This window comes from Actinia tenebrosa, unplaced genomic scaffold (assembly GCF_029948245.1).
Source record: "Actinia tenebrosa isolate PJP-AT-01 unplaced genomic scaffold, QUT_ActTen_1.0 PGA_scaffold5__44_contigs__length_20552954, whole genome shotgun sequence".
In the NCBI taxonomy this organism is placed as follows: Eukaryota; Metazoa; Cnidaria; class Anthozoa; order Actiniaria; family Actiniidae; genus Actinia; species Actinia tenebrosa.
In genome coordinates, this window is record NW_028292582.1 from 4,552,596 (window position 1) to 4,566,162 (window position 13,567).

At 44.1% G+C, this 13,567-nt stretch overlaps 1 protein-coding gene across 3 annotated transcripts in view; it reads right to left on the reverse strand.

The window, feature by feature from the left end:
• Nucleotides 1-13,567, reverse strand: part of LOC116303637 (putative E3 ubiquitin-protein ligase HERC1) — a 67,514-nt gene that overhangs the window by 13,735 nt on the left and 40,212 nt on the right. For all 3 annotated transcript variants that reach the window (XM_031713213.2, XM_031713212.2, XM_031713211.2), the window contains exons 43-46: nt 2,543-2,752; nt 1,365-1,414; nt 631-677; nt 208-352 (exon numbers count right to left, since the gene is read on the reverse strand). In XM_031713213.2, coding sequence (XP_031569073.2) covers nt 208-352; nt 631-677; nt 1,365-1,414; nt 2,543-2,752 — 452 coding nt within the window. The remainder of the gene's footprint in view (nt 1-207; nt 353-630; nt 678-1,364; nt 1,415-2,542; nt 2,753-13,567) is intronic.

Consider the following 13,567-nt stretch of genomic DNA (forward strand, 5'->3'; position numbering starts at 1 on the left):
ATTCATGCATCGTTCCTTTTTTCAATTTCTTATTTATTTATGTCATTAATTTGTTTCTCTTCCACATAGCTTTTTTCCCGAAGGCCAATTGATGTATTCATTGATACTTTAATTCTCTATTTCCACTTCCAACCATCCACCCGTTTATAAATACACATATTCCATATATCATTACTGGCACAATAATACATTACAAAACAAACTCACATTAAAGCAAATAGAGTCGATCTCTCGTAAGTCAGGTGTAGTGCTTCTCTCTTCCTCATGGGAGAAGTTGAAGGTGTAGGATTGTTGTAGGATAGTGTGGCTCTTGTTAGACATGTTCCACACATTCACTACTCCATCTTGGCCACTACACATGAAAAACAAAAAAACTCGTTATGGTAGATCTAAGGTATTACGAGCGCTCTGATTTGCCGCGCAGTAATAGTGTATGGGACTTTTGTTTCACACATTAACTACACCATCTTCGCCACGACACAGATTTTAAAAAATATTTTGATAAAACTAAGATATGATGCGCGCTCTAAGCGGCCGCGCAGTGTTGCAAACTTTGTGTAGTCTTGGGTTTTGGACTTGACTGCGCGCGCAAGAAGGACAGACAAAGACAAATGACTAAAATGTAATCACCTTGTAGCTAGTAGACACTTGGCAGCATTCCACACACAGCGTTTCACCTGGAAAAATGTCAATCATATTACATTAGGAACTAATGAAAACCTGTATGGTGTGACTTGGCTATGGGCACGACATTTGTCACAGTGGTAAGGGAAAGATCATACGGTACGAGGTAGAAGACAAAGATACGAAGAGAATGTGAAGTAGAAAGGAATGGATGAGGGATGAGAAGAAAAGCAAGGAAACTGGAAAGGAAGTTTAGGCTGCGTTGATAATGTATGGCAAACAGGGGGGATCGGGAAAATTTTGGAAGGAAAAAGGGGGGATGGGCAAATTTTTATCAGAAAAATTGGGGGATGAACAATTTTTGGAAGAAGCTACAAGCCTTGCTTATATGGGGGATCGTATTTTTTTGCATGATTTTAAGGGGGGGGGGGGGGGGGTTAAGAATTATTCTGGACATTTCAAATTAAACGCAGCCTTAGGGATGAGAGTAATAAGAGAAGAGGAAAACTGATCATCGTCATTCTTTTCTCTTTTCCTTTCCAATTTTCCTTTCCTATTTTTCTTTCTTTCTTTCTTTCTTTCTTTCTTTCTTTTTTTTTTTGGTTCTTTCTCTTTTTTGTTTCTTTCTCTCTCTTTCCATTCTTTCTCTCATTGTTCCCTATCGTTCAGTTCTCCCCTTCCTTTCACGAACCCACCAACATTGATTCAATCTGGTATTTACGAGCTTATTAGCGCCCTACCTGACTAGAATGGGCCTTCAGCTTTGTTTTGGGACACTGTGGAATGTCACCTGATAAACACCAACATTATTCATTATCCCGAGTTCTATGATAGCACATCTCATAAAGGGTAAAGGGGAGAAAAATTTGTTTTGAAGAAAAACATCTCGTTTCAACGGGCATTCAATAGCCCACGTACGAGATATGAAAATTCTAACACGAAACCGAGGCTCTCAGGAATAAGATGTTCAAAATTGCATTAAAGTATCCGTAGATATATTGCTATAGATTCGATTATAACGTTAATTATTGAGTAGTGAACTGACTACAATCTTGGACAAAAAGAGTTGAGAATTTTTCATCCAATCATGAAATAGTAGAATTTGCCTTATCAAAAAAATATTGTCCGTACCCCCTCTCCCCCAGGACAATGTTGGTCCCAGTAGGTAAAGCAGCCGTGTGTCCCTTGAAACAATATTAGCGACCTTTAGATATGACGACGAGTACGAGATCGAGTACGAGTTTTGAAATTGGTCCTGTGCACGTGGTTAACACTAAATCGTAGTCGATTTCCGATTTTTTACCATCTAAAGTTTCAATCTACGTACACGACCACGACTTCAAAAGGATAGTCTTTAAAAGTTAAACACTCGTACTCGTCGTCGGATCTAAAGGTCTCTATTGTTTAGGGGGGAGGGGGTCGTTTTAAGGGGAATTTTTCATTGAAAATACCCTTAAAGCTAAAAATTTCTCAACATTTTTGAACAAAATTGTAGCTTTTCTATCAAAATGTTCTTATTAACGAAAGTTAGGAACGTCGTATATGGAACATCATTTCATTCCTACCAATAAATGCATTTGGTGATGCACGTGTTTGTATCATACATGAAGTACGATACGATTAAAGGCTAGCAATCAAGTCTGAATTTTTAGATATCGAACGTGTCCTATAAGCCTGAAGCGAGATGACGTTTTACCCCGACTCTATACCATAATAGTTTTTAAAATTCTTTCATATTAAAATTTTTGATTGCTTCAAGAATACAGGAACAATAGTCATAATTAAAGAACAAAAGCAGTGTGAAAAGGATTATGGTCTAGAGACGGAGGTAAAACGTCATCTCGCCTCAGGCTTATTGGATGGAATATAAGCGAATAAAATCTAAGAGTAAGGAAGAAGAAGAGAGACAGTATCTCACCATCCAGATCTGCGGCTTCCTTCCTCGGTTGTTCTGTTAGTCTCAGCTTGCTTCTGTAAGCTAACGTTCTGACCAATTCGATAGCTGCCCACTGCCTGTGGGGGGAAGGGAGATGGGTGGAAAGACAACAGGATGACAAAGCATTGACAAGGGGGAGTGGGAGAGTAGAGTCTTTCATCGTTCCTCCACACGTCAATCCTGGATATTTGCCTAAAAACAAGAAAATATAATGAATTTGTTATTAAGTTCCCAACAGTACAAGTAGTATAGGGAATGGGGGTTCCAGCGCAATCTCAACACGGGCAAGACCCGTGTCAAAAATCCACCTACGGACAATCCCCACTCCAAGTGTGGTTGGGGGCAACAGCGCAAATATGTTAGTCTATATATGGAGTGCGAAGAATGTAAGAGAACTTTTAAGAAAGAAGCGGATTTGAAAAAGCATTTGAAAATGAAGACGAAGTGTATGAGCAGTTATGATTGTGGATGTGGTAAGAAGTTTGAGACTAAGGTTAAATTGTTTTGGCATTGTCAGGACTGTGAGTACGACTACGACGACCTAAAAAGTGCTTGGTATTAGGCATAAAATATTTCCTATTATATAGATGGAATCCCAAAGCAACTTCAGCACGGTGTCAATACCCGGTAACGGTGAGATTGACGTTAGACAGTTTTGGCGTCAGTCAGAAAGGAAGGTTAAAAGGACTCTCCGAAAAGGTATAGAAGAATTAGGAGCCCTGAAAGCGAGCATAATGGTAGAAGTAAGTTTGTCAAAAGACGAGGTAATGACGACAGCAATGTTGCGATCAAAGTCGTTAGTGATATTAGAATCCACGAATCTGGATAGGTCACTCAGTGAAGCCTTAGAAGCAATAATGGAGTCGCTGTCTAACTACACGAAAGAAGGATCGGGTTGGACAGTAGAGGAGGTTGAAGGAATAGAGATAAGTATGGCCAGGTACGTACCCATACGAGGGGGGAGTTACGTACCGCTACCAACGTGGGTAGAAAGGAAGAAGGCTATTGTAAACGTGAAGAATGAAGACAATCGATGCTTTATGTGGGCAATCAGGTCTGCACTGTATCCAGCAGAGAAGGATCCCTGTAGGACAAGTAAGTATCCCACAGATGATTTAGAGTGGGATGGTGTGGAATTTCCCATGCAGTTGATAGACATCCCCATATTTGAGGAAATAAACGATCTAGCAATTAACGTTTACGGAGTCAGAGAGCAGACGATAGTACCGTTAGTTCTGTCAAAAAGTAAAGGAGAGCGCGTACATTTATTCTACCACGGCGGACACTACTCATGGGTTAAACACATTAGCAGACTATTCTACAGACATACTAAGCACAAAGGCAAAAAGTACTTCTGCGACTGCTGCTTGCTGTCATTTACATCCTTAAATACCCTAAAGAAACACGATGAGATCTGCCGCGGAGTCGAAGAAGTGGCGCAACGGATCCAGATGCCCACCAACAAAGAGCTTTCATACGCAGACCATCAAAAGCAGATGCAAGTACCTTACGTGATATATGCAGACTTCGAAGCGTTGATAACTAAGGAAGAGCAGAAACGTGGCGCCACGAATAAGGTAGGATTACACGAGATCTGTTCCTTTGGTTACATAGTAGTCAGATCAGACGGTAAAGCAAACCCTCCTGTGATTTACCGAGGTAAGAACGCAGCTAATGAGTTTCTAGAAGCATTGCGAGAAGAGGAGGGAGAGATTAGAGAACAATTAAGATGTCCAAAGAAGATGGAATTTACCAAAGAGAACCAGGAGGCTTTTAACAAGGCAAAAAAATGCCACATTTGCCAACATACGCTTCTTCAGTTTGGAAGACGAGCCAAGAAAGCGTGGGATGAAGATGGAAAGTATCTAGGAGAAGCTCATTTTAAATGCGGGAAGTATGCTAAGAAAGGTGAGAAGCCGGGAAAGCCCTCCACGCACTGCATTCACTGCCACAAAGCATTTGTTGAGGATTTCTATGTGGATAAGGTTAGGGATCACTGCCACATCACGGGTAAATACAGAGGAGCGGCTCATTGGAAATGCAATATAAACTTCAAAGTAAATCCAGACATGGAGATTCCGGTGTTCTTTCACAACCTCCGCGGTTACGACTCCCATTTGCTACTACAAGGAACAGACGGCTCCGACGTCAAATGCATACCCAACAACAAAGAGCGCTACATGTCCGTAACTGTGGGTAAGCTAAAGTTCTTAGATTCGCAGCAGTTTATGGCGGACTCCTTAGCAAACCTCGTAAAGTATAACACCAACTTTCCCATTTCCAGTCAATACGGCGCGGAAAGGAAAGGAGTCTACCCATACGAATACATGGACTCCTGGGATCGATTCAAAGAACCCCTACCACCCAAAGATCGCTTCTACAGCACCCTAAACGAGTCTGGTATAAAGGATGAGGAGTACCAGCATGCGTTAGACGTGTGGGAAAAGTACTCCTGTGAGAACATGGGTGACTACCACGACATCTACCTAAGGTCTGACGTAGTGCTGCTCGCAGATGTTTTCCAAAGCTTCAGAAAGATGGCTATGGAATATTACGGATTGGATCCCGCTAATTTCTACACGGCTCCTGGGCTCAGCTGGAGTGCTTTGTTAAAGAAGACAAATGCGCAGTTGGATCTCCTAACGGAGTACGACATGTATCGGTTTATGGAAGACGGTATTCGTGGCGGCGTATGCGGACCCAGCCGACGTTACGCCCGCGCAAACAATCCCACGGTGGAGTACGACCCGGAGAAGCCAACCACATACATCTTCTACTTAGACGCAAACAACCTCTACGGTTGGGCAATGTCGCAGTACTTACCTGTACGCGACTTCGAATGGGACAACATAAAGCCCATAGAGTTTTACCTAAACGTAGGTAAAGAAGACGACAAAGGTTACGTGCTGGAGGTGGACCTGGAATACCCAGAGCACTTGCACGACGCACACGATGAGTTCCCATTAGCACCAGAAGCAATAGAAATACCATTTAAGCAGCTAAGTCCGCTGCAGAGGGAAATGTGTCCTGGCTACAAACCCTACAGGAAGCTAACGATGAACCTGATGGACAAGCGAAAGTACGTGGTGCATTACCGCAACCTGCAGTTCTATGTGCGCCACGGCTTACGCGTGAAGAAGATCCACCGCGTTTTGAAGTTCACGCAGGAACCCTGGATGCGCCCCTACATTGACTTTAACACGCAAAAGCGTACCGCAGCGAAAAATGACTTCGAGAAAAACCTCTTCAAACTGATGAACAACAGCGTGTTCGGAAAGACAATGGAGAACATCCGCAAGCGCGTAAGCGTAAAAATAGTTAGCACCAAAGAGGAAGCAGAAGCATACGTGTCACAGCCAGGCTTCGTTAGATACGTAGAAATGTTAAACTTCTACGTGATTCACATGAAGAAAGCGAATCTATTCCTGAATAAACCCGTATACACGGGGTTTACAGTGTTAGACCTATCAAAGCTGCTCATGTATGAGTTTTACTACGACAAGCTAAAACCGAAATACGGTGATAAGTGCCGCCTCTTATACACCGACACCGATTCCTTGATACTAGAGGTGCAGACGGAAGACATTTACGAAGACTGTGTTCCCGACATCGATGAATACGACACCAGCGATTACCCACGCGATCACTTTCTTTACTCCCCTAAAAACAAGAAAGTAATCGGGAAAATGAAGGATGAGATGAAAGGAAAACCCATCGTGGAATACGTGGGCCTGAAACCAAAGATGTACAGCGTGCTAAAGTTAGACGGCGTAGAAAAGAAAGCTAAAGGCGTAAAAAAGTATGTGGTTAAGAAGGACATTACGCACGAGTCCTACCTCAACGTATTACGAACACGCAAGGAACAGCGGCATAAGATGAACAGCCTGCGCAGCTATGGTCATCAGATACATAACGTCACGCAGGAGAAGGTGTCACTGTCTGCATTTGACGGTAAGCGATGGATGTGTGATGACGGAGTGCATACGATAGCATTCGGACATCACACGATAAGCAGTTCTTCTTTGACGAACCCACGCGTGGGACCATCATGAAGATAATACAAGATGGGCTGACCCTTCTTAGCTATCGCACTTCGGATCTGGTAAGTTTCCAAAGACCAATTGGGATCCGTAGCTCTTTTGGATCCTCCTTCTAGTTCACCCGGCTCATAGAGATATCGAACCGTGACATCACCTAATTTCTTTTCCTGGGGGAAGACCGCCCTCGAACTTCTGACGAAGGACTTGTGTTCCACGTGTTTCTTTTTTATGACATCCTTGGGTTTCATTCCCGTAGCCCTGGCCGCCTCGTTGTTCAAAGCCGCGACGACCTGGGGGAGCCTCTGAGTCCATTCCCTGTTGCGTTTGGAGGGATCTTCCAGCTCTTTCCAATACTGGTATCCAAAGAGACGCTCGGCCAGGGTCTTATTGAATCTTTCGACAATGCTCTGACCCCTGTGGTACTCTGCTTCGGCTCTCCTAATCTTAGTGCTGTGGTCTTTCAGGGTCTTAGTAACCACGCCCATGAACTCCGTTCCCGCATCCACTTGCAGCAGCTTAGGCCATTTCAAGACGCGCTTATAAATCCTACCTAGGGCTTCTGCGACTTCTCCAGAATCCTTGCTGATTATGGGTTCGGCGTCCTTGTATCTGCTTGCGATATCAACTACGGTCAAAGCGTACCTATAGGTCTTTTTTCTCACCTTATCGTGCGGTAAGAAAAGCAAATCCGCCTGATGAACTTCATTGGGGGTATTTACGGTGAAGCTGGGCCTGGGAATGTACTTAGGCACGGGAAGATAAACCTGCCAGAGGGTTTGTTTTTTCAACCAGTTCTTAGCCGTTTCGTCTGATACCCTGGCCGCGGTCGCGAGTTTCTTGATAGCTGACGCTCCTCTCCAATAGCCTTCCGGCCCATAGTAAATCCTTTTAAGTTTGTCCTCTACGCGGCCCATTATATGAATTCCAAAACAAGATTGATCTTACGTCCGTTAAAATCCACCGTCTTTCCGTCCACTTTAATGGTGATGTTTATGCTTTCTACCAAATTAGACAAGTCATAGCTCAAAGAAATGGGAGTGTATTCTACTGGGTCAAATGGATTACCTTGGGGCAGAAACTTGGACATAAGAGAAGACTTTTCTCCATTGTTGTAACTATGAACCAAGTCGCAATAGACTTCGTAAGAGGATGCGACTTTCCATTTCACATCATATGTATTGCCGCTATTTATTGTGGTACTAGTAAGACCCAGGAGTTCTACCAATGAACTGTCCTTTAAATTAGCGCTTCCACTATTTTTCTTGAATTTCATTTCATGGGGTAATCCTGTGGTAAGAGTATATCCATGCTTTGCTAGCTCCTTAGCCAGTGTTATAGGGGTGTAATGGGAATCTGGTATTTTTGGTTTGGTACCGGAAGTTCCGATGACAAAGCCATTAATTAAATTATACCAAGAATTGTACAAAGAGCAACTAACCAGCCGTACCCTTTCTGCGCGGATGGGGGGATTCAAGTACGTAGTAAAGTTATTTTTATCGCTTTCCAAAAAGACGATCATTATATTAGATACGTCAAAGCTACGCCTCCCACCAGCCCTGCAACTCCTACGAAGACCAATTCATTGCCTTCTTGTTTCTTAGAAAGCTGGTAGTAATTTTTGAACTGAGGCTTTTTTGACTTCACCGATGTTGCGGGATGCGTTTGCGCATAAAGTTTGAAGGCGTAGTCTGTATTTTCGAAGTTCTTGTCTGCCTGCATTTTGTCTTGGTAGTTCTTGTCCAACCAATCCCTGTAAGCTTGTCTTTTTTCATTCCAAGCTGCGACGTCCCGCTGATATTTCTCCAGCGCTAAGTCGTGTCTCTTTTTTTCGGCGACCGAATCTCCAGTGCGATCGCCTCTAACTAGTCTATCCAAATACTGACCACCATAGTTAGCTCCAGTGAATGCTAGAGCCGCGATAATTCCACCTGCTACGACAGCCATCTATATTTCAGCAAACACAGTTTGCTTCTAGATTAGGTCGTAGGCAGGTACTTTTCCTTTCGTAGGTAATCCTTTAGCATGATAGCCCCGCCTACGGCAGCGGTCATCTTAGCAAAGTTAGCGAAGCTCTTGCTTGGGTCTTCAGTAAAGTCTTCTTTTAGCACTTTCTTACCTACCCAACCAATACCCGCAACGATGGAAGTAATGATAGCTGCTTCTTCGACAGTTTTCAACAACGCGGTCGACATTATATTACAAAGCGAGAAGGTTATTACTCCATTTCAGGGATCTTACTTTTTCTAACCTCCACAGGCGCGTGATATGTTGCGGCCTCCCACTTTACTTTTGGCTTCGTAGCCCGCCATTGTAAGTAAAGGCTGCCTGCTGCTATAGCAACTCCTAACGCGCCGATGACGTATCCCGGATTAATAAAGGATTCCTCTTCTTTTTCCTCCACCTTTTCCTCTTTCTTTGCTTTGTTCTTCCTGTTCATCTCCGCGAGCTTCTTTCCGGCAGCGACTCTGCCCGGAGATTTAGCCTTGGTAATCTTGGTATCTTCTACGGGTGGTTGTTCTTCGGTGCCACTCATCTTATATTAAGGGACTTGAAGGACTTGACAAGTAACTTGATGACGACTTGACAACGACTTGACTAAGTACTTGAGGTGACTTGACAACGACTTGACAACGAGTTGACTAAGTACTTGAGGCGACTTGATCAGGTACCTCAGCAAGTGCTGCCTGGAAGACCTTTTCGACTTCTCTGTCCTTCTTGAAGTCCTTCCAAGACACCAGTACCTCCTTCAAGTCGACATGCTGAGCTACGTGAAGTGCCGCAGAGGCGACTGCCATTAACTTACCGCACTTCAAAGACAACCACCCGCAGGTTATCTTAAGTTCTTGGGCGATGACATAGTCCTCGCTTATGTCCTTCCGCAGTTGCTCCACGTTGTCTATGGGCAGCGCAAGTCCAAGTAATTTAGTCGCAAGTCGGATAGCGGAGTCTGCTACGGCGTCCGTGGTCTTACTTGCAAGGGCGGCCTCGTACCTTTTATGGAACTTCTTAACCTCCTCTTCTGACAACTTATTAACCTGCTCATGGGTAAGTTCCTTACCTATCATTTCTTTGCACTTCCCAGAAGACACAAGAATGTTAAGTTGTTCCTTAAGGTTACTTTCATCTAACTGTGTGGGGACTTCATCTAAGAGCTGCTCAATGTCCATATACATTAACGTCGTAAGGAAACCTCAAAGAGAAGATCATTTTGGAATGTTGGTGCGTTTTTAAATGCCGCATGTATTCGCGTAACTGTTCCTTGGATATCTCACCGCCGTAGTCGCTTAAGATGGTTTCCAGGTCAGACTTACTGGGAGTATAAAATACGACCAGGGAGCCTATGTTTTCCCTGAAGGGTTTAGAGACGCTGGTAAGCTGCTGGGAAAGCAACCAAACGCTGATATTGTCGTGTCTACCGCTGAAAGCGAGCTTCACTAATTCGGAGGTGCGCTTTTTTACGTCGTCCCCGCAGGCGATGTCGTCCAGTACGAATAAAGTCTGCGTATCTTTAGGGAATTGCTTGTGCCAGAACTTCAAATGGCTGGATAACTCGTTAGGGTCTAAAATATCTACGAAGAAGTCGTCGTCTTTCACTCCTATACCCGTCCAGGTGCGGTTATTCACGTAGGTGGGACAAAGCAGCACTATGTAGTCAAAGCGGCATCTAAAGGGTCCTAATAGCTGCTCCACGACGAATTGGGTCTTTCCACAGCCGGTGGGTCCTACTATCAGAGCGTTACGAGGTATGTGATCTGGGTTCATATATAGATGGAACCAGTGGAAGCAGTAAGAAGGATTACCGCTGACGCAAAGGATAAAAGAGACACCATAGAAATGCAAAGGGAGGAGATAGACCGGTTAAAAGAGCGCGTGCAGGAATTGTACGATGAAATGTGCGGTCTGAAGCGCGCAGAACGGTTTGGTGCGCTTTTGACAATGGCGGGCTGGGCTAAGGAGTCCATTAAGGACTTCATTCGATATCCCCCATGAATATATGGATTACGTTTGTATGGAGTGTGGACAAGCATTCGAAACCCAAAGTGAGTTAAACAATCACTTAGATTGGCTGTAAGACCTTCGATATATGGACTGCATTACATGTGAAATACCTACTGACTGCATTTTCCCTCCTAAGGAGCCTACTGCACCATCCGACATAGTCGCAACGCCATGTAAAGAATACACCTGCCGTCATTGTAACGAGGTATTCGTTGAAGAATCCTTCGTTGGACATTGGTGTTATGCAGACCCCAAGGCTAAGAGGACCTTCGCCGATTCTACGAAGACTAAAAACATCCCTTAGAGGCTTGCAACGGGCTTCGAAATAGGGGTTTCAAATGTTGACAAAAATGTCAAAATATAAATGAGATATATGGACTGTCAAAGTTGTCTTAAAAGATTTAGCAGCAAGCGAAGAATGCAGCAACACGTAAACAGACGTACTTGCATCATCTGTAAGAATTGTGGTAGATCGTTTCCACAGGGGTTACACGAACACTTAAAGAGAGGCGTGTGTATTAATAACCGCCAATGTAGTTTCTGTGATAAGGTATTCAGCAGCATACAACGCCTTCAGACGCATAAAAGAAGGCATGAAATATCTTATAGACTCCTTTCGAGGGAATATAGACTGGGAGACATCGAATGTTGGAATTGCAGTGGTCCCTTAGACGAATGTAAACATAAAGAAGAATACCTAAAGAAATGCATAGATAGGTATAAAGCATTGTTACGGCTGTTTCCTTCCTTCGAAAGAACTGAAGGAGTTCCATGGACCAACAGAGAATATTGGACTGACGTTTGTTATGGCTGTAAGTGCGTCAGGGAGTCAGAAGGACATATTTCGTACTGTATTTGACATTTATGTCAACATTTGAGACCCCCTGTTTGGGAGAGCCTTGCAATATTCAACTCATATACCATGCTACCTTACATCGCCGCATTCACAGGTGGAGCCCTGATATACGCCTTTGCCGCTCGAATGATTGAAAAAAAGAAGGCAGACATAGCAACTGAGTACTTGTCCGCCTATGAAGAGGATTAATCGCACAGTGGATTCACCTCCGTTTGACGTTCGATGTCGAACTTCCATCGACCGTTCACCTTACCATGGCTGCGTAGGTGTGTGTATTCTTCACCTTGCAGTATGTATCTAACGCAGTCAGGCGCCCAAAGACTGTATTCCTGACCCTCGCGTTCCAAGACTAACCTTAAACGGTCGATGTCTTCGAACACGACGTAATTTTTTATTCGGTATGCAACGCCTTGCAGCAAGTCTCGCCAGTGTATTTGTTCAAGAATCATTATACCTATGGAATATTTTAAGATGCGTGCTTAAGGTGTTGGGGTCTTTGAAAGCCTTTACACACCAAGGGCAAGGGATACGTACGTCAGCCATGTACTCGGCTATTTCCCTGGTCAGCATATCGTAATCGTTGCTTACGATGGTCAGGTAGCCATTCTCTTCGAATCTTTCCAACATTACCTTTTGTTTGTCGGATAAGACTCCGTTGCCTTTAGGTGTCTTCAGTTCGATGCACAACCCATTGTATTTTTTGTGACTGTTGAGAATCAGCAGGTCAGGTTGCCCTGCCTGGTAGCCCTTCTGCCAGCATTTGATACGCTTATTTGAGGTGTCTTGCAGTTCTCCTAAGCCGGGGACTATTATTGCGTGCGGGTAGAACCTGCGGGCGTTGTATACGACCCGATTATGTAAGTCAGACTCAGTTTCTATTTTGAACTTCATCTTATTTGGACTATCGAAGCGCCTCTCCAGTTCGTACTTACCTGTCTTCCTTAGCGTGGGCAGGACATCGCCCATTACCCATTTCCTGAACTTCTTTGCCTCCACCTTTTCGGAGCCAAATACCAGCTCATACAGACCTTCCTCTGTTAGGTACACGGCATTAGGCTGTGCGTTAAGGGTGTCACCTAGACTTACACCCTTTATAGACCCCAGTTTTACCTTGTTTTCCTCTGATACATGGTCGGAGGTTGCTTTTCGGGAATTTACATAACCCAACGTTAGCGCCACCTCCTTTGCTTTGAAATACAATTGGTCGCCTTGCACTAGGCATTGCAGTTTGGTGTTGTCGTTTTCAAATACGCGGAGCATCATATACGTAAGGAATATTTTAAACTAACGGCGCATCAAAAGGATTCCTAGGCCAAGGGCTATTAGCGCGTTTGCGATTGTTTGCCAACCTGCCATCGTACCTATTTCATCCAGTAGTTTCTGGTAGTCTTCTCTTGTGATTGCGAGTTCCTCCAGTATTTCTTCTCTTGTCTTTTGTAATTCATCTGAGACGATAGCGAACTGTACCTCTATAGAATGCTTTCGTGGATCGGTCATATATCTAGTAGGCAACGCTTTTTAGCTGATTCATTTCCACGCTTAGCTGTGCGTCTGAGACTACGAAGATATATGCGTTGATCTTAGTAGTGTCGCTGGCGTCTTTGATACGCTTGATCTCCAACGTAATGCCGTCCTGGGTATTTACCAGACGTAAACCCTGTCCATGTAGGTCTTCGTCGTTCGTTGTGCGCATGTCGATCCACAGCGCATACTTATCCTTAAAGAATTCCTTTGGGCCAATTTGGTCACCAAACTTACGCGCGACTTCCCGGTACATGTCCTCGGGCTTTATCCCTTGTGAGTAAACCTTATTAGGCACTCCGTTAATGCTAACGCCTACGTTAGTGATGTTAGGATTAAAGAACGCCTCAGAGTCACGCAATCCTGCCGTGTATGTCTTTGCGAACAGCAACATTATCCCTGTGAGGCTGCGCCTGGGAAGGTTAATGCTTTGGTTGATGACCTCTTCGACGTTGTTTGTAAAGCTGAACGTCTTGTACATCACGACGTGATCGTAAAGGAAAGCCTTCCCGGCGCTGTATTCCATACCGGCGCTACGTGCTAAGTCTTCGCTGTATACCGTTTCATACTGCAGCTCTAAGTTAGTAACGG